This window comes from Mustela nigripes, chromosome 1 (genome assembly GCF_022355385.1).
Source record: "Mustela nigripes isolate SB6536 chromosome 1, MUSNIG.SB6536, whole genome shotgun sequence".
NCBI classification, from domain to species: domain Eukaryota; kingdom Metazoa; phylum Chordata; class Mammalia; order Carnivora; family Mustelidae; genus Mustela; species Mustela nigripes.
The window spans coordinates 59,404,168-59,425,378 of record NC_081557.1 but is presented as its reverse complement, the minus strand read 5'-3'; the positions used below and the strand labels follow the sequence as shown (position 1 = coordinate 59,425,378).

The window sequence follows — 21,211 nt, the reverse complement described above, 5'->3', positions numbered from 1 at the left end:
AATGTAGTTGTGTAATACTTAATGGCTTGATTTAAACATTGCATTTACCTCAGAGGAGGCTCACACAGTGTGTGTGTCGAGGCATGAACCCAAAGCTGCTTAAAAGGATTAATGTTGCATCTCCTAGTCAGCTGCACTGGTAGGCTTCTGTCATATGAGAGGTATTAAAAATGAAATTATAAAGGAAAAGATCTGTCCAGGTACTGATGAAATACAGATGGAAAGCATCTGAAAAAACTTTGGCAGAGCCGCCAAAGTTATTTATCTCCATCAGCAGAGCAATGGTTAGAGACTCAGGATTCCTATGAGCAGCTGCCTCCCTCTCGGTAGCAGACATGTGTACCCAGAGAGAGCCCCGGGAAGATAGTTGTACAGCTCTGGCAATGACTTCATTCCATTGACAAGACACCCAGACTGAGCTTTCCAAAAACTTTTTTTTTTTTTTTAAGATTTTATTTATTTATTTGACAGAGAGAGATTACAAGTAGACAGAGAGGCAGGCGGCGGGGGGGGGGGGGGGGGGGGGGGGGGGGGGGGGGGGGGGGGGGGGGGGGCAGGCTCCCTGCTGAGCAGAAAGCCCATGGCTGGACTCGATCCCAGGACCCTGAGATCATGACCGGAGCCGAAGGCAGCGGCTTAACCCACTGAGCCACCCAGGCGCCCATCCAAAAACTTTTACAACTGAAAATTTGTGGACTTGCTTCTCTTGCCTTGTCTAGTCTTTCCAGTTTGGGGCTTTTCCTATTACGCCATAGACACATTCAACAAATAGAGTTTGAATATCTACATTGTGCGAAGTGCTCACATAACACGGGCCTGGGTCCCGAGTACAAATGACGAACTCCACGCCTATTTCTACCCTTTCTACCTCCAGTTGCCTATTTCAGGTACAGTAGTTACTTTTCTGATTTTTTTTTAAAGATTTAATTAATTTATTTATTTTTTTGACAGAGAGAGAGACATGGAGTAGAGAGCACAAGCAGGGGGAGCGGCTGGCAGAACTGGGAACCCCGTGCGGGACTCATCTCAGGACCTTGGGATCATGACCTGAGCTGAAGGCAAATGCTTAACTGACTGAGCCACCCAGGAATCCCGTTATTCTTGCGATTTTTAAAGTTAAATCTTAGCTGATGGGCCCCAATTTATTTTAAGAACTCCGTCCTGTAAAAGTTAATAAAACCGCTGGGTCAGGTGTGTGAAGAAGGTCATTAAAGGTTCAATTTAAAAGCAAAACCAACCAACAATATGATCAAACATCAAAGATCTCTCCAAGCTCCAGTTTTAGTGACTTAGGAAGTCATATTTTGTGAAGAAAGTGCAAACATTATTTTCTGACCTGGCATTCCCCTAGAGTAAATTAACATTCTTTAATTCCCTTTAGATATCAGAGGTTTGAAAGCTCAACATTTTTTTTCTCACCTCTTTATTGACGAATTCCATCTTAAAATATTAAAAACAGGAATTTCTGCTCATTAATTTAGGAAGACTTGCTCTCCCCTCCTCTCTCAATCTACTTTATTCTGTTCACTGAATGGTCTTTCAACTAAAACGTGGTTTGTGTGAAGAAATAATGAATACCTTTAGCATGATGGCAATATTAGGGTAAGCTGAGGTCCTGCTGAGTTGCTCTTTGAAAACTAAGCAGGAGTTATCATTTATTTATTTGCTGGATTTCTGTGGCACTTTTTCTCCAAAGAGTACAGGGTGTGATGTGGAGAATTTTGCACAGAGGCTGTCGGAGAGTGACAAAAGGAAATTCAAGGAAAATCGCATTCATAGGAAGCGGGAGCATGTAGCAAAAGAAACAGCAAATGGCAAAACCAAATTGTAGGTGGCAGTTGCCCATGTTGAAGAAGGTAGAAGGATCTGGGTTGCCCCAAGGGTGCTGCTGTTAACTTTTTAGAACACAGAGTTATTAGTGCCCCTCTGAACACTACACCTGTCTGTTTGGTACTCACACGAAGACTCATAATCAGAATGATAGATTCATAGGGCAGGGGGGAGCCTTAAAAATCATCTGTCCAATTGTCTTCCTTTACAGTGAGGCAAATCAAGTTCAGAGAGAACAAAGAGATTAGAAACAAAGCCCTGGTTGGAATTCAAGTCATTTATCCATTCAACAAATATACATTGATTTCATCGCGCTAAACACTGTTTCGGGGGGGTGCCTGGGTGGCTCAGTCGGTCAAGTATCTGCCTTCAGCTCCAGTCATGATCCCAGGGGCCTGGGATCAAGTCTCACCTTGGGTTCCTTGCTCAGCAGAGAGTCTGCTTCCCCTTTTCTCTCTCCCTCTACTTCTCCCCCTGCTGATACCCTCTCTATCTCTTACATATAAATAAATTAAAAAACTTTTAAAAATAAATTAGAAAAATAAACACTGTTTCAGGCATCGGTGTTACCTTAGTGAGTAACTCAGGCATGGGTCTTGACTGCCGCTGTCCTATCCCACACTGCCTTGTTCTGCCTCCAGTTACCTACCAGGGCATCTGATATAAGAACCCTGCCTTAGCCATGGTTTTGCTCCCAAGGTTTCAGTTATCTGCAGTCAACCACCACTTGAAAGCAGATAATCCTCTTCTTGACTTATGGTGGGAAGTTTGGCAGTAGCCTCATGCTTCGTCACTCATCTCACTTCATCTCATCGTGTATCATCTCACATTACCACAAGAAATAGGGTGAAGACACTACAACTAGTTATGTTTGAGAAGTGATACTCACATTACTTTCATTACAATATATTGTTATAACTGTTCTTTATTACTAGTTATTGTTAATCTCTTATTGTGACTAATTTATAAATTAAACATCATCATAGGTATGTATAGGGAAAACATATGTATGTCATAGTAGTAGTTTATGTAGGGCTGGGCACTATTCATGGTTTCAGGCATCCACTGGGGATCTTGGAATGTGTCCCCGATAGATAAGGGGGAGAACTATTGTATATCTTACAAAAGAGCTTGTGGCTGACTGAAGACTCAGCCCTCTTTGAGAGTAAACCTCAAGTGACTTATATTGAGAGAAGGGAATTATTTTCCAGTATCTGTAAGTGTGTTGACATTCTCTGGACCATTGGTGCTCTTAGGACAGTTCCTTCAGGTCAGCTGGAAAACATTTACTGGATTGAGTCTCATCTGTATATCACTGGAAGGAAAGTTTTCCTTGTCAAGACGAGCAGTCTAATTTTTGTCCTCTAGCAAGATGGGTAAAAGCTTAACCGCTATTTCTCATCGGAGGGAATGTTTGTCCCTTAAAATTGACTTATCTTTAAAATGCCTCACGTAATAATCTAAGCCCTAATAAGATACTTGAAGTTGAAAGCACCTGGTGGTAGAATCAAATGCGAAAATTCTTCAAAGGAGCATGGTTTAAGAGTTGCTGTAAATCTGTCGTCTCCAAAGTGATATTACAGTCCTTCATTTATCACTGGATATTACTGCAAGAAAACTCTAGGCTTAAAAAAAAAAAGAAGATTGCCCCATTTTAGTTTAAAGGTGGATTTAAGCCCCTCTCCATCCCCCAGTCCCCATGTTGAAAACCTGTTCTTATAAAAGAGGCTTCTGTTGCATCAGAGGTAGAACTGCTGGGTTTGGAAAGGAAGGACCTTTACCCATGCATTTGGGAGTACACTTTTTTCAGGCTCACTGTGCCCTTTGTCCCCAGGCCAGTCCCCAGATAAATAAACTGTGGCTCTTGCAAGCTGTAGATAAGTCTGGTGATGATCAGAGATAAGACTTTCCTTGGACCAAAAAAAGTTGAGGAGGGGGCAAGGGAGGGATATTTCTGTTTCCAGCCAGCCAGCTTACCAGTGCAAATTCTTGGAGCTTCAGAGCAGGATTCAGGCTCCAGGGACACCTGTTTGTGCCCACAGGGCAGCTCCATGGTGGCCTTGCCTCTCCCTCCCCCCCAGCCCCCCTCACCGAGCCAGGCAGCTCCTGTATTGGCTGCTTTACCTGCGAGCCTGTATGTGGATCTGTCTTTTCGCGGCCACTGCCTCCAGCACGTACTGTCAAGACAGAGGGAAGCCAAGCGAGGAGTGCAAATGCCCGAGCCCAGAGCGGGAGGTGAGCCGCCTCCCGGAGGAGTTGACTGCGGCTTCCCTTCCTCCTGACACACATGGAGTTTGGTGACGGTGCCCGAAGAACCGCAGACGGATACTTCGCGGCTGGATGTGTGTGAGCTGGCTACTGAAGGCAGCACCCACCTCACTCGGACCTCCTGCTGGCAGGATGTAAATATACCTGCAGACCGGCCAAACAGGACTGCCTTCCCCCCCCAACCCCCTCCTTCCTCCCACCCTCTCCCTCAGCTAACCAGCATGAGAGGAACTGAGAAAGCAACAGCCTGCAAGTGACAGCTCCAGCCGGATTCCGTTTGTCTCTGAGCCGAGGTGGGAAGTTGATTGTGCAGCAGCTTCATTGTGAATTCCTGCCATTGGCATCGCTATGTTTGCCTCTATCTGGTATGCCAAGAAGCTGGGTCGCAGGTTCGTGCACAATGCCAGGAAGGCAAAATCAGAAAAGGTATGGAATGAGCGGGGATGAAGATTACCTTTCCGATTTGCCAACTGCCTGCTCTGGGCTGCTAGTCTGAGGGCAGACGCAGTCTTCATTAGCTTGGGATGAGAACCTGCTTCTCACTGTGAATGTGGTCCATGCCACTCACGGGAGGGCTAACTCTTGGAGCTTTGCTACTTGGGAAGGGAGCAGTGGGGGTTAAGCAGGATCATCTGCTCATCAGAATATTAGGTGAAATCATCAACTGATAGACTGGCTCGGCAGAGACTTAATATTCCTTTAAATGTCATAGCGGGGAAGCAGTGGAGCTGCTGAAATATTTGCTTCTTCCAGAAGCTCTCTAGTAAACTTGTTGCTATCCTGCGTTATTTTTATTACTATCGTGTTTGGTTCTGAAGGGGGCATTATAAATCCTCGAGCCTTTCTCCAGTACTTGTGTCCTAGTGTGTGTCCTAGGAACACATATTTGGGACTCTCAGTAACACTGACCAGACTCCAGAGGGTGTTGGGATCTTTTCAGAACCACCGAACCATCATTTCAAAAGTGTTTATGATGAGTAAGAATTAATGTTTATCATTGGGGAGCCATGGACATTTAGAGAGTGGCTTTTTATTTCTTTTATTCAGCATGACTAGTTTTTCCTCCTAGAGAACCTCTGTGTAGATTTCCCTCTTTAATTATCTTCCTCTAAGAAAATAAAATGGCCTGTAAGTCTTGAGATGCATTTCAAGCTTTCATCTCTAATTTGTCCCCTGCATTCAGAGGCACTGACCAAACTGCCACATTTAGGAAATTCTGTGTCCTATTTGATAGCTGTTGGGGAAACTTCCTTGGGAAACAAAATTTTGTGAAACTGAGATTTTTCCAGATTTCTCTGAGGCTCTTTGGTCCAGTCTCCTTCCTGCCTTAAATCTCCTGGTGAGATTGACCCAGAGATGGTTTTTCTGAACTATGGCATAGTCCTTCCTCACCGCTGCGAAGGTTCCTTCCCTTGGACTTGCTATTTGCTCCTTCAGAGTGGAAATATTGGTAACATGAAGAAGAATCTAGGGATAAACCTGAGATATGACTGTTTGTAGTATGAAAAGAGAAAACATTACTGGAGTTCTGACTTTAGGGTTGTAGCTTTTTCAACTGTCTAGATCTGAGGATTGTAGAATGATGACAGACTTGTTATTTAATGGCCCTTTTGGTGAGGGAAGAGGGCAAGGATGGGGTAGAATTGATCCCTTTCCTATTCTGTATATCCCAGGTGACAAGGTTGCAAGTAAAATTGTCATGTACCAGCAGCATATACATTGAGCAGTTGGGTTTGGGGGTTTGGGTTTTTTGTTTTTTTTGTTTTTGGGGGGTTTTTTTGCTTCCCAAGTGATTTTTTTAAGAAAAGAGACTTGTAAGTAGGTCTTTTATTGGAGCAAATGTTTTGAAAAAGTGCCTTCTTCTTATGAAAATTATAGGTTGTATGGATGAGAAGACTGTCAGGACCACAAATGGCTCTGAAAGCCACAGGGAGATAATGCCTTATGCCAAATTAGTATGCAAAGAAAAGTTGAATCTCCCAGTGGCACTTAATACAGGCTTGGACCTAAACGTGGAGAGCAGCAGTCTGAAAATGCTTTGTATAGAACCTAAAAGGTTGGTAATCCAACAAAGTAACATGGGCTTCTGCTTCTTGAGAGTGGGGAGAAGCTAGTAAAGGGGCTTAATATCTGCCTCCCTTTCATTTCTGTGGTGTCTGATGCTTAGGACAGGTAAGAAGAAACCAAATGTAGAATTAATGGCTTTAAATTATTTATTTCTCTTACTCAGGGAGTGAGGAAATCAACATTGGAGAACTGAAGTTTTGCAGAATTATAAGGACCAAAGGAAAAATATTAGCTCAAATGCCCTTGTGCTAGCCAGGGGAACTAAGAGGAGTTAATTTTGAACACCAGGTGATGATAGCTAATATGAAAATAGCATCCTTTTTTTTTTTTTCATGGGTTTGTATTCACAGTGTTCCTAGAATAAATTAAAAGGTATGCTGCCTTGAACAATGAAGGCCCTCAGTTAATGCTTGGTATATGGAAATAGTTTATTTATTCTGTGTACCTAATTTTATTACATGCCTTATTTAAACTAACTATTGTGGATTAATATTTTGTCTAATGAGCTCAGCAATAAAGTTTAACTGGCAAGACAGTTAACAAATGATACTGCAAGCTGAATAAATTTGTGTAAAGTATTACTATAGCATCAGAGATCACATAATTGCAAACATGGAGGGGGATATAAAGTGCTACTGACTGTATGTTGTCATGCTTTATTATAAAATGGAGGAAGATGAATAAAATCAGATGATTATTGAGTTTTATCTAGAGAATGACTGGTATATTTAAATATGAAACAACTAGTACTAGAGTCATAGCATGTTTAGCATTGGGGGGTATAAATCTGTGTCGTAGATAGTGAATGTGGTTTCATTTTAGTACTCTGTAAATTTCGGCTTTTTTTTTTTTTTTTTTTTTTTTGCCATAGGTAGCATAGTTTTATTTTCTCCTACTCTAGTAAGACAACCTGAACCCATCATAGCCCATCAGTCCTATTTTAGCATTCAGGTGTGGTCTGGGAAGTGAATTCCTCAAGGCTGGGGTTAATTGAAAAGCTAATTGGGAATGTGCAAGTCTAAATGCCATCCCTAAACATGCAGTATGCCTTATTCATGGTTGCCTGGTCTACTGTTTTACCTCATTCAATGCCAACAGAATTAAATAGCAGCATGGAATGTAATGATAATAACAAGCCCAACAGTAGTATTAAAGATAGCCCTCACCCACGCACATTATACACCAGGTGCTTTTTGCCTGTCATCTTCACAGCAATCCTATAAGGTAGAAATCATTTTTCTTGAGTCCCAGAAAGACAAGTAGCTAGCCCAAGGTCACTAAGTTAGTAGTAAGTGTCCGTGCTGGATTTGAGCCCAAGTTTACCCAAGCTATTCCAAAAATGACTCCTTGAGTCTACAGCACTCGCCTCCATCCACCTGTCATTCACCTGTCTTGCCTGAATGAGGTCAACCATTCCTTCTTACCTTGTCCCTCTCGTTTGATATAAAAATTCAAAAGTCATGAGGTTTACAGAATCAAAGTTACCGATCCTGTAACTCAGTCCCCTTATTTCTGATAAGACTATACCTAAGCTATCTTGAACAGACAATCATCTGTCCTTTTATTAAAGACTTTACACTCTTTGTCCTCTTTAGTTCGGTAAGTATAGCAAGCTATCATCCTGGCACCTACGATTCCTTTGAAATAGCTAGTAATTGTCATATCATCATAACCTAAACATTGGCATTTGTACTCATAGCTTATCCTAATGAAACCAAAGATGTCTTTCATCAGAAAGAACCTAAATGCTTGGCAATTGAAGATGCATCTTTTTTTAGAGTGAGTCAAAGATATTAGGTGATTCACATTGTCGTTTTTCCAAAAAGAAAACCAAAAGGTTCTTTGTTATTCTTTCATTAAAAAGACAGTCTGTGCATACCAATAAATTCTTTGAACAAAATTATTTTAAATGTGATAATATGAAATCAAAATGAACTGGCTAGAAAAGAACACCTCTGTTCTAGTAATTATTCTTTTTTTTTTTTTTTTACCCCATGCAATTAATTGAGATGTTAGTGTCTTACTTTTATGACTTTTGGTCACATTTTGACTAAAATTGCTTAATTTAGGCCATCTCTAGATTGTATTACTCTAAACGGGCAGCTGAAGAAGCTTTAAGATAAATCGAAATGCAATTTCTGTTGACATAATAATATGCAGAAGTAGAAAACACTTGAAATTGTGAACCTTCACTGCCCCATCAACATTGCTTCTCTCATTTGTTTTTGTTCTCATTTTTATATTTAACTATTTTTATTTTAAGTATACACCCTGAAAAGATGCATGATGCATTTGGGAAAGACTGGCCTCAATATCCATCATCTAATAGACACAACTGTGGATGAGCTTAGCAGTGATATATAACCTACAAGTGAAATGACTGAGCCCAAGTATCCTGACATTAGGCCATTTTTACCTTAAAGAATTCCATAAGAACCATCACACTGGTTCTACTCTCCTTTTCACCTAGACCAAACACATTTCTTCAACATAAACTAAAATGGAAAATAAACAAGTAATGCATTTGCTCACAGTATGGCCAACAAGAGACAATAAATCCTGGGTGACCCTGGCATAACATGAAAAGCATTGGGCTTAAGGTGAGGACCTGGAGGGAGGGATTTAAATCAGTCCTATTCTTGGCTATCCAGCCTTAAGCCAATCATCTGGGCTCTTCTAGGCCTCAGTTTTCTTATTTGTGGAATGGAAGTAACACCTGTGCTTCAGTAGAATGCCAGTGTCCCCAGGATCAACCCAAACGTCTTGCCATAGTCTGCAAGGCCAATCATGGTATGGCCTCTGCTTTCCCTTCTGCCACTATACCTTGCCCCTCTTCCAGGACACTCTAATTTCAGGATCCTGAACTACTTTCAAATCCCTGAATGTCCCATGCTTTTTCTAGCTTCCAGGATTTTTCTTTTCCTATTTGGCTGATTTGCAGACCACAAGCTAGCCCTATGCCACACTAACTGCACACCAACTTTAAGTAACATTGCTATCATGAGGAAACCTTCCCTGGCCCCTGCAAGCCCAGGATGGGCCTTCCATTGGCTCCCACAGCTGCCTGTACTTTGGCTGTAATCGTCTTTCCTTCCCTGTATTCCTCATCAGAATGTGGATTCTCCAAATGAAGGACTGCTCCATCTTGTTCCCCTTATTTCAAGGCCTAACAGAATGCCTAGAATATGGCTATTTCTCATAATCTATTTCATTGACTCTAGGTTGTCCTCAGTTGCAATATGCTCCATTATTTCATGTATTATTAGGGGGAAAAAAAAGATTTTCAATGGAACTTTACCACATCATCAGTTGCAAGATGCATCTTGATTTCAGAGATGTTCAAATATAAAAAGAAAAGTTTATTTTTAGAATCAATGAAGTATGGCATAGCTGAAAGAATGAATAATGAATGGGTTTATTTTGAGGATAAATGAGTTAATATAGATAAAGTGTTTAAGGTTACACTTGCTATCAAATCACTTTTATGTCTTTGCAAATCATAACAGTACTTGGCGTAGGGAAATTTAATAGATAATCCTAAAATATATCACACATCTTATTCTGTGCTGATGAGACTCAACTGGCATTATTTGTCCCATTCTGGATTTAGGAAAGTAAATGAAGAAAGGGAAAATGGAAATGAAGGTTATGGAAGAAATAAATGAAAAGTAATCAAGCTGGGACCGTTTAGATTGCAGAAGAGAAAGCTTAGAGAGCCTCCTGGCTTCTAACTACATGTTTATATGTCTAAACAACAAGGAGAGTTAACTTACACTGAATTTTTTCGGTGAGCTGAGAATGGTGCTAATATGAAGATCTAGTGAGATAGTTACCATTATTATGTTTTTCGAGCAAAAACACATCACCAGGTAGCTGGGATTAGACACCATGTCTGACTCTAGACCTCAAGCTCTAAACCAGTAACTGTGCTCTGTATGTATGTGTGTGTGAGTGTGTGTGTGTGTGCATACAGTACATATAAAGTACTGTACATTATACAATACATGCTGTACATTGTACTGTATATATGGCATATGTTTACAGTGAGCTAGATATCAAGTTTATTTTTCCCTGTAAAAGATCAATATTAACACAAATTTAAGGCAAATTCAAAAATTTAGCTTAAGCTTAAGAAGCAACATCTTGATGTTGAAGACTCTCCAATCCTTAGTGAATGATAGCATCTTCCTACTTCTATTTTTGCCTCATGGCAGATTGAAGAGTAGCCTGACCCAGAGAGAGATGGACAGATTGTCCTCTCAGGTCCTTTTCTTAGAGCCTTCTGAGTCTTTGAGAGCTCATCGGTCGTGAGCAGCAGCATGACTCAGCGCCCGTGTCTGCTGGCTGTGGTGACAGAGAGGACAGGTGTTAGTCCACACTGAATACAGCCCTGCAGTTCTCCCTCGTCACCTGGCAGGTGAATCAAGCAACACAATGGACAGCAGCACCTGTTCGGAAGTCCCAGCTCTGCTGCCCAGCCTGGAAGAACCCAAAGTGTAGCTGTTAGCAGGACAGGGAGGGAGACAGAGGGGAAGGACAGGATAAGAGATATGCCAAAATGAAGGAGGGGGAGGTGAGCCAGAGAGGAAGATAGCAGGTCACACAACCGCTGTAAAATTGTTACTAATAATGATAATGCCTTGCACAATGACATGGACTTTACATGTATCATCTCATTTAATCCTCACTACAACCTTCTCTGGTAGTCTTATTTCAGCTCCCATCTCCCATGGAGAAACTGAGGTATGTAAGTGTTGCAGAATTTGTCCACAATCATAAATCGTGAAGCCGGCATTCAGGGCCAGAGCTAGCTGAATCCAGAACCGATATCACCCTAACTATCCATGTGCTCTTTAAACTTTTCTTGGGTTAGGTGAGCCACTGGTGAGAAGGAACAGACCAACACAGCAGCCATCTTCTCATCTACCCAAGCCTCATCTATGTTGAATAACTATGTGGCTAGAAATAAGACTGGATTTTTCACAGGAATCCGATATCCAGATAGTTTAATTTCAGTGCAGTTTATAGAACTTAACTTGCAAGATGCCTTTTTTTTTGTTTTTTTTTTGTCTTGTTTTGTTTTGGATCCTTTAAAATGTTATTCCTCAATCGGGTATCATTCAATGGTATAACATCGAATGGTGAAAATGGAAGGGGAGACTAGTTCAACCATGATGATTCTTGTAGAGATAAAATTGGTAATCGGATAAAAAACAAATCTTATTTACATATGTACTATGTTTGGGGGGTTAATAGAGAAACCATCTCGTTTTAAATAATGCTTTGTAGTATTCACTACTTCCATCTGAGGTAGTCTTGTTTCCCCAAATAAATTATTAAGTTGTTAATTAAATTATTAAACCATTGTAGACTCTGTCCTATTCTACCAGGGCACCTAGGACATCGTAGACCCTGATAAATCCTGGCTGAAAGATTGAATTGAATCAAGGACTCTGAGCTATATGGGGATAAAGAGTGGATTAGGAGTCAATAGGCCTGTGTGTCATCTACTCTGTCCCAAGCACCTGTCCTTCGCTGGCTGAGTCTCTCAATCTCTCTGGGTTCTTCATCTGCAGTCAGATTCCTTTCAATTTTAACATTCTGTGCTTCTAATTATGATTTGCTGTAAGTCTGCTGAGTCCTTCAAGGAGAGGATTTGGTCTTATTTGTCTTTGTGCTACTGGCACCTAGAACAATGCCTAGCATGAAGAAAACTTAAGAAAATCTATGTCAAATGAATATACAAAACAGATCTGGAAAATCTTTAAGTATCAGTAAGAAGAATATAGTGGAAAATCTACCTGGTTTCAAAGTGGGAGCAAGATAAGAGACACTTCTTTATTGCCTTTTTTTTTTTTTTTTTTTTTTTTTTAAGAAAATGGGAATATGACACATTGGATAGCTCTGGGGTAGGAGGCTCTGGTTCTTTTTCCTTCCCACTCTCCATGCCACTAACACTGAAGTGAAACAAACAGTAACCAGCAGAATACCAGAGTTCTTTTCAACTACCAACAATGATATGTCAAACTGTAAAATTTTCCAGCTGCTTTTTCCTATCTGCTAGAAGATTGTAGGCTTATATTTGAGTGTGATATGTTTGTTTCTTATAACTTCTCAATCTGAAAAGTCCAGTTATGTAGAGAATTCCCCACCCCATTTGCTTTGGACTGAATGGTGTCTCCCACCCCAAATTCATACATTGAAGCCCGAGCCCCCAAAGTGATTATATTTTGAAATGTGGAGGTAAGGATTTGGGGAGATAATTAAGATTAAATGAGATGCCAGTAGGGAGGTCCTGATCTGATAGGATTGGTGGACTTGTAAGAAGAGAATGATTTCTCTCTTCCTCTCTCTCTAGGTCTCTTTCTCTCTTTCTTTCTCTGTCTCCTCCCCTCTTACTCTGTCTTCCTTTCTACCCCTCATTTCTTCCCTTTCACACCTACTTGTTATTCTAGGCCACTCTGATTTACAAACAGAAACGATTTGCTTTCTATACCATCCACTCCACCGTTCCTCAACACTGACTCTGAGAGAAAGTTTGTACTACGAGGGGGGCATCCAATTTTTCACCATCGTTTACAGCAAAGCATGATAAACAGGTCTGAGGCAGAAGTCAGTGACGTTGGTGTTCACTTTCATAGCGGTATCAAACTATGATACTATTTAACATGAGAAATTTTGGTGACTCTCTAGCACAGGAAGAGTGGAAACTAATGTGCTGAGCATAAGGAAAAATTATGTTGGATGTGGGGGACTTGGAAGGGGGTTGCTGTTTGAGAAGGTATAAGAGAATAAGAAAAATACTTTTCTTTCTTTTTCTCTGAACACCATTCTGGCCTAGGACTTATATTCTTGTCATTGTTTCTTAAGTTCCTTGGATAATTCCTTTGTCACCTTTACTGACCTCTTTTCTTTATACATTTTGTGAATGCTCTTGTTGACACACCCAAGAACAATAGTATGACAGTGGAAGATAACAGCTTTGAGTTCAAATTTGACTCAACACCTTTACAGGTTGGGTGACCGTAAGCAAATAACTCCATCTCTTAAATTACTAATATTCTTACATATTTTAAAAAGTGGTAGCCATCCTTGCCTGGGTTTTTGATTCAATTAAAAGCTACATTTAGGGTCAGCTGGGTGGCTCAGTGGCTTAAGTCTCGCCTTCGGCTCAGGTCTTGATCTCAGAGTCCTGGGATCCAGTCCCGCATCAGGCTTTCTGCTCAGTGGGAAGCCTGTTTCCCTCGCTTTGCCTGTCTCTCGCCTACTTGTGATCTCTCTCTCTGTCAAATAAATACATACATAAATACATAAAATCTTAAAAAATAAAAAACTAATGTAAAGCACCTGGTCTGTTGTAAAACACTTAATATTTCCTTCCTTCCTCTCTCTTTCCCTCTCTCATTTCCTTCGGTCCATTCATTTTCATCCTCTACATCATTCCGGAAGGGATGCAAAGCAGCTTTTGATAACTTTTTCATTAGTGACACCTCTTACTCTACTACTCCCTTGGGCTTCAGAACAGACTTGCCTTCCCATCCTAGTTTTATAGAGTGAGGAGATGTATAATTATGTCCCTGCCGCTGGTTAGAGGAGAAAAATTACTGAGGAGAACATCTTACATGAAAATTATCAGTACACTGACTATGGGGGACTTCTTGGTTTTGACTTCCTTTTTAATAAATAAGTCCTAGGCCATTTTTATAAAATACCCACCCCCCCAACCATGCTCTGTCTCCCACCTTCCCCATGCCTCTCCTGTCTCAACACACACCATGCAATTTTCGAGAGAGTGATTCTGTGTGTTTGATGACTGTCACTCAAAGCACATTACTCCCTTTTTTTTTTTTTTTTTTGAAGACTTTCATTTATTTATTCAACAGAGATCACAAGTAGGCAGAGAGGCAGGCAGAGAGAGAGAGAAGAGGAAGCAGTTCCCCGCTGAGCAGAGAGCCCGATGCAGAGCTGGATCCCAGGACCCTGGGATCATGACCTGAGCCGGAGGCAGAGGCTTAACCCACTGAGCCACCCAGGCGCCCCAAGGCACATTACTTATTTGAAGTGAAGTGCGGTGTGCTGAATGACTCAAGATGCTCATCTCCCAGCTGATGAATGCATCACATCACCTTTGTAGCTTTATTTCAGGTCTTGGAAAAAAGGGAGAGGGCAAGCTCCATATATTGAATTAATGAACACTTATTGCGAGTCATTACTATGACCAGTCACTATTCTAAGGTTTAACGTGTCCTACCTCAGCTAAGGCTCACAATAATCCTATGTGCTAAGTACTGTTCTATCCTCATTTTTATAGAGGAGGAACAGAAAAGTCAATTCATGTGCCCAGAGATGCACAATTAGCATTAGTTTTAGAGCCCATGCCACCTAGATCCGAACCCACATTCTTAACTACAGGGCTGCGTTATTGCCCGTGTCTTCCAAGTGAGCAAACTGAGCCCCCAGGAAATGTGAGATTGGGAAGTTTCTTGCCCAGTGTGGGTGACAGCCAAGCTTTTGGGATTTGAACTCCGATCTTCCAAATACCAGGTCATCCCTTCTTTTGGCCAGGGCGTTACTGTTCCACCCACCATTGAGACGGATGGCCCCACATCTATTTCCTATGATCTCTCAAGGAACTTTAAGCACTACCCTTTTAGTCGGAAATAAACAGCAGCTGGTAGATTCCATCCGTTTCACCAAAAGTATTATCGGTTTGTATTCCTGTTATTAGATGGTGGTATTAATAACGTATGATGATATTTTCAGTAAATAATCGTTCCGAATTCACTGTGACTTCTGAGCCCTGGTTCCATTAAAAAAAAAAAAAAAAAAAGTTATCCAACAGGATGGCATTTGGAAAACAATTCCACACCAGTGGTTGCATTAATTGCTACTTTGAGTGTTCCTGCTGTGAAATGAATGGAGCCACTTTGGATCTATTTCTTAGAAATAACTATCTTTATTACCTCTGCTCTAGGATGCACAGTTTTGAGATTTTTGGAGGCAAATATCTTCACTAATCTGTTTCTATTTTCCGTTTTCATTCCGTAAGTAATCCTTTTCATTGTTATCACCATTTTTAATGTTCTCAGATTGAATTTATGGAGGGCATGGGATTGTTATAGGACGTTTTTGCCTCTTGCTCTCTCAGCATATAACATTCAGTTAACTCCCCAAGTGTAACATTTTGAATATCATGTTTAATTCAAATATGATCCATTATTTTATTAAAGTTTTTCTCCCCTTGCAGAGCTCTAGAATTTGCAAAAGCTTTATGGAAATGGCTTATGCGATACACAAACAAGAATTTCTTTTAGTATTAGTCATTTCTCCAGTATTTTAAGAAAAACTGGAGGAAATGTAATATCACAAAATGGTGCTTATTTGCAGTTATGAACTCTACTATGCCTTTTCGAAAACAAATTTAAATACATTTCCAATTAATTTATGCTTTCATCTCCTCGTTTCTTATAATTCACCTGTGTAGTTGTCCTGACAGATTCAAAAACATATTTTTTCCAACGTTTCCAGGTTGACCCCCAGCTGGCCATAGGAAGATAAAATGCTAGAAAATAAATGAGTTCACTGTGGCCTCTTAAGTTGATTAAGAATTTAACAAATACTTATTTGCCCTTTGTATGGAACAAGGACTTATTTACACAGTATTGCTACCTCTACTACTGTGTGGGGATTTATAAAGGATAGAGAATGATCAAGCCTCAGTCCCAATGTTGAGGAAGTTCAGGAATAGATTAGGGAGGAAAGAACATACACAATTAAAGCAAACTCTTAGATGTGCTTTCCAGTATAAATAACTTTTGTTTCTGTTGCCTTGCCAGACCCTCTGCTTTTTCGCTGAATCTTATCATTCTAGAGCTGTGGGATCATGCCTGATTGCAAACCACCTGGCTTACCTCTCATACTCAAAGCCTCACTCTCCAAGTTTAGAATAAAACACACCTGGTCTGACTATGCTCTTAGGTAGCACATGTGGATAGGCATAGTATTCTTGGAAAGAAAAAAGAATGCCTTAAATTAAAGTAGCCTTTCTTATTTTTAATACTTCTCTTAAGATATATCAAGACAAAAGAGTGGGGGATTTCAGAACACTATTTCTGAATCCAGTGTTCCTGGGTTCAAATCCCAGCACCACTTCTAACTAACTGTGGGACTTTGAGCAAATTACTGAAACTTTCTGGGTGCTTCAGTTTCCTCATCTAGAAAATGAGAACAGCATACCTCTCTTGTAGTGTTGTTATGAGGACAGAATGAGGAGATATTTGTGATGGAACAGGCATTATCTAAGTGCTTTTCACTAAGTAGTGTGGCGCATGTCATTTAAAAGAAAGAGATTTGGGGGTGAGTCTGGTTGTGTGGAACCTCTCAAATGAGTGGCCAGTTCTCCCATCTCATACTCTGATCATGATCTTGACTTATAATAGGACTGCTCTGAATTGCTTCATAATCATGTGCTCTACAATGTTGGCAGGAATGGGCATGCAAATCTCTGCCCCCATACAGCAACCCCGAGCTTTAGTGAAGGTGCTTTTAGAAAGTGGCTGTGAGCTACAACCCTGACTTGAAGCCACTGGCCTCGCCACAGATGCTGGGACTACTGCCATGTGGTTGTTGAGTCATTAATTTGAAAAGCATCTACCCAAGAGTGTCTGCCTTGATATCTACCCAAGAGAACATCCTCGGAGGAGGTAGGGCAAGGGCCTCTAATTAGTATAATGAACTTCTGTCTTCCCAAAGTACCAGCTCTGCTTTTGGAAAAGAATCAATATTCATCATCACTATTTGTTGCTCAGTGATACAGAGACTTCCATGTGTTTCTGTGCTCTTAGGGCCTGTTCAGTGCATGTGAGAACATTCAAATACCAGAAGATGGCTAACTTTTGCATTTTTAATTAACATTCTGTGTTCTAGAATGCATATTACCTCTTTTCCGTGTCATACCTATTTATAATTAATACAGTTTAACCACTGCTTGAGCAAATAGCTTAAATAAAACTATTTCCTTTTCTTTAAGGAAAATAGCCATTAACTTTGAGTAACTGGTAGAAAAAAAATCTCAACAATCCATAAGTGTATACATTTGGTAGGTGCCTTACAATATGCTGGGGAGCTGGGGTGTGGTGGTGAATGCGGCCTGTTCAGTACTCGAGGGATATATTGTGTGGTGGATGAGGGAGACACTAATAAAACCTGAAGGTAGTCCAGCTGTGATAAAATAAAAATAATGTAAAATATGCCATTTTAATCACTCTTCTTTTAAGTTTACAAAGAGTGGCATTGAGTACATTTACAGTATTACACAACTATCACCACTATCCGTTTCCAGAATTTTTTTCATCCTGAACAGAAACCTTATACCAATCTGAATATGGTCTTAGTGTAAAAACGTTCAGATTTCCCCCATCTGACCTTCCTAAAAAATCTACTGATTAAATTACAATAGTTTCATTTATCTGTTAAAGCTATTCTTTTTTTTTTTTTTAAGATTTTATTTATTTATTTGACAAAGAGAGAAATCACAAGTAGGCAGAGCAGCAGGCAGAGAGAAGGGGGGAAGCAGGCTCCCCACTGAGCAGAGAGCCTGGTGCAGGGCTCGATCCCAGGACCCCGAGACCACGACCCAAGCCAAGAGCAGAGGGTTAACCCACTGAACCACCCAGGTGCCCCTGTTACAGCTATTCTAAGAGTGTTTTGGAAATACTTACAAATACCTGAACTTCCATTATTTCTTTGGGAAGATTTTAAAATGTCCCGAGTAATGATGTTAAACATTTTGCTCAAGTAATGCAATTTAATTTTGGCTGCGTACATTTAGCTTTACTAAGATTAGTAATTAAATATTTAGTTGTGTAGTAAATTAGCAGTGGCACATGATCATTGGAAAGTAGGTACTCCGTTTACTGCAGCATAAATGTTTTACAAGGTATTGTAATGTAACTAGTAAATTAATAATGACAATTTGGGTTTCAGCTAATTAAAATCTTCCTTAGCATTTATTAATTTGAGGATCTAAAGGAAAACAACTTTGACAGTGATGATAGCTTTTAGATGGTTTAGCTGCACTTACCAAAGATAAAATTGGGAAAATAGAATATATGTAACCAGTTGTTAAGATAAAAAGTCACTTTCCAACCATCTCCCTTATGAAATGATATTGACAAATCTAAACAAGGATTCAAGATTCAACGAAGAGAGAGACCTTTTCATCAACTTCATACCCATATCCAGTCAAAACATTTTTAATGAGAGCTGACACAATTACATAGTGAACCCTCGGTCGCAAGTGCCCAGAGCTGAGCTAGATCTGTTGAAATAGCATCATATAATACAAAGAATTCAGTTCACAATCTTAGATTATTACGGTTGGAAGCTATTACATTAATATGTAATAATAATAATAGATAATATATAACAAAGCCCCTTTGTAGCTGAAGAAATTGAGGCCCAGAAATATTTGGCTTCAAAAAGTTAGCTCTTTCATGACCTAGGTCTTTATTTCTTTTCATATACTAGAAACTACATAGTAGGGAAATGTGAAAACCATGTCAAAGAAGGTTTATCTATGTAGAGTCACTCAATCTTTAGTTAATTCGGAAAAACAATGTGGTTTGGATGAGGAAGCATCGGCTTTAGAGTCCAAAGCACTTGCACTTGAATCAGCTTTGCCTTTTACTAGCCTTTTACTTAACCTCTCAGGGGCTCAGTTTTTCCATTGATGAAATAGGGATAAAAGTGATGAGTTGTAGCCTAACGATGCTGCAGACAGGAGGTGTGTGGAATTCAATCCATTTATTCACTCAAAGAAATAGCAATTGGAATTCCTAATATAGTCTCAGTTAAAGGTATAATAATAAAAAAGACATAGTCTACCCAAATATCCTCCCCAGCTTCTCTGAAGGATTCAGGCTAGTGAGGGAGAGAGCTGTGCAAGTAGACTATCATGCAGCATGACAATTCAAATTTATTCATCCAAGTTGTGCAATAATAGAAGTACTATAAAAAAAAAAAAGAGGTACTATAGATTCATTTCTATTTGGAGGTATAAAGGGAGAAGTGGAGAGGAAGAGGTGGGGCCACAGGGGGCCTCAGACAGGCGACAGAGCTTGGGAAGAGTCTAACAGGACAAGAAGGTGTCTGCCAAGCAGACAGGGTGAGGGAGGTCATTCTGAGCAAAGAAAACAGCTTGAGCAAAGCACAGATTCCTCAAAGAGCATGGCCTTTTCATGTAACAGCAGGAAGTTCATCATGGCCTGAGCATAGAGTGCACATGGGGGAGTGGGAAGAAGTGACTTTGGAAAGGTCGAATGGGGCCAGATGGTGAAAAGGCTTGGTCTGCCATCTGAGAAGTTTGAATTTTATTTGATGAGCAATGAAGCTCCGGTGTCATGGAAGGTTTGAAGGAGGGGGGGAGAAAAGCAGGAAGAGCCAGACAGAGACAGAGGGAGAGGGGACAGGTTTGACATGAGATTCAGAGTTTGGGAAAACTGATCTAGTGGCCGTAGGGAGACTATATGAAGAGATGAGCAAGAGTAGAGGCAGAAGAGACATTTCATTTCGGGAGGACTTTATAGTGCTCTCTAACCTGATGTATATCAAGATCACCTGGAGGGCTTATAAAAACAGAGGTTGCTGAACTCTACACTCAGAGCTCCGGATTCTGTAGAGCTGAAATAAGGAACAAGAATTTGCATTAACAAGTTGCCGGGGGCATCTGCTCCTAGACCCTGCTTCTAGAATCACTGCCATAAAAGATGATAAGGGGCTCACTGGGGCCGGGATGGAGGCAATGAGATAGAAGTGGTTAATGAAATCTGGTGGTGAGGGCCTCCCCGCTCGCTGATAAGCAGCCCCCTTGTGATACATACTTCCCCGCTGAGATTTTGCCGGGATCTTCTGCCTGCGCCTGAGGCACATGAAATTGCTGGAGGGGATGAGGGAAATTAACGTGCATCAGCTGTTGCCTACCAGGCTCGGAGCGGGTCCCCGTGACCTGTGGCCTCCAACGAATGTTAATGCCAGAAAGCGCCCTGAGAATTTCCGAACTCAAATTCCTTTGTTCTAGTTGTTGTTAAATGAAGAAATCAATTCCAAGTGCAGAGAAGAAAGAGACCAGCCCTGAGCCATGGGGCTGTTGAATGTGGGGAGACTGGTGCCTGATGGAAGGCGCTGCTGAACAGCCTTGCCTTCCGCTCCGGCTTGGGGAGTGGGCCAAGGGAAACGAATCTGGCTGTTCTTGAGCTGTTCCACTGGTTCATTCCTTTGAAAAGTAAGTGCATACTTGACTAAGGAGGTTCTTTTGGTTGGACAAAGCTTTTCTCTTGTTTGTGTGTATTCAGTGCTGGTGTTTGTTTTTGAGCCAAACATGAGCGCTCTAATTACCTTTCATTATAACCAAGGTTCCTTTGTCATGTCGTCCCATTGTTCCGATGAAATGGGCTTCATCTGCTGAGTGTAGGGAAAAGGTTTTAATTGACATAATTAACTCTGGGGTGGTTACCTCGGATTTAAAAGAGGCGGTTGATTCTTCCAGAATGTGAGGGTATTGCCTGACAGGAGCCAAGCACACTGTGTGTAATAATGAAGGTGGTTTGGGAAGAATTTTGTGCTCTTAATTAGGAATGAGATGAGGTAGCCTTCTGCCGGCGGGAGGCTCAGGACACAGGGTTGAAACTGCAATGAGCATAATGGGATTACCTCACACTTGAAACATTGCTCTCACTAAAGGGGGCACAGAGCCATCCCTTTACAAACCTACGCTAGTGTGAGGTGGGGGTGTGGTAGTGGGATGTTTTGAAGAGAAAATTGATTGTGTAGTTTGAGGGATTTTTTTTTTCTTCCTCCCTTTTTCCTGTGTGCATGTGTGTGTTCACAGCGAGAAGAACGTAAACATATTTGCCTTTCTCCATTATTGTGCTCCTAATGGAAGGGCTTTTGAGGGTTGTCTCGTATATGAGACAGTATGTTCAGGATGCTCTAAATGATGTCCGGAATAAATATATTGTACTTCTGTAATATTGCAGTGCCTAATATT

General features: G+C 40.8%; 1 protein-coding gene across 7 annotated transcripts in view; it reads left to right on the top strand.

Moving 5' to 3' along the window:
- Positions 1 to 21,211, top strand: part of DLG2 (discs large MAGUK scaffold protein 2) — a 1,549,658-nt gene that overhangs the window by 665,267 nt on the left and 863,180 nt on the right. Inside the window, exon 1 of one of the 7 annotated variants that reach the window (XM_059412035.1) lies at positions 4,032 to 4,524. The exons of 5 other annotated variants lie outside the window; for them this stretch is intronic. In XM_059412035.1, coding sequence (XP_059268018.1) covers positions 4,447 to 4,524 — 78 coding nt within the window. In that variant the 5' untranslated portion in view covers positions 4,032 to 4,446. Of the gene's footprint in view, positions 1 to 4,031; positions 4,525 to 21,211 lie in introns of those variants that run through there. One more of the 7 variants, XM_059412052.1, reaches the window with a different exon arrangement.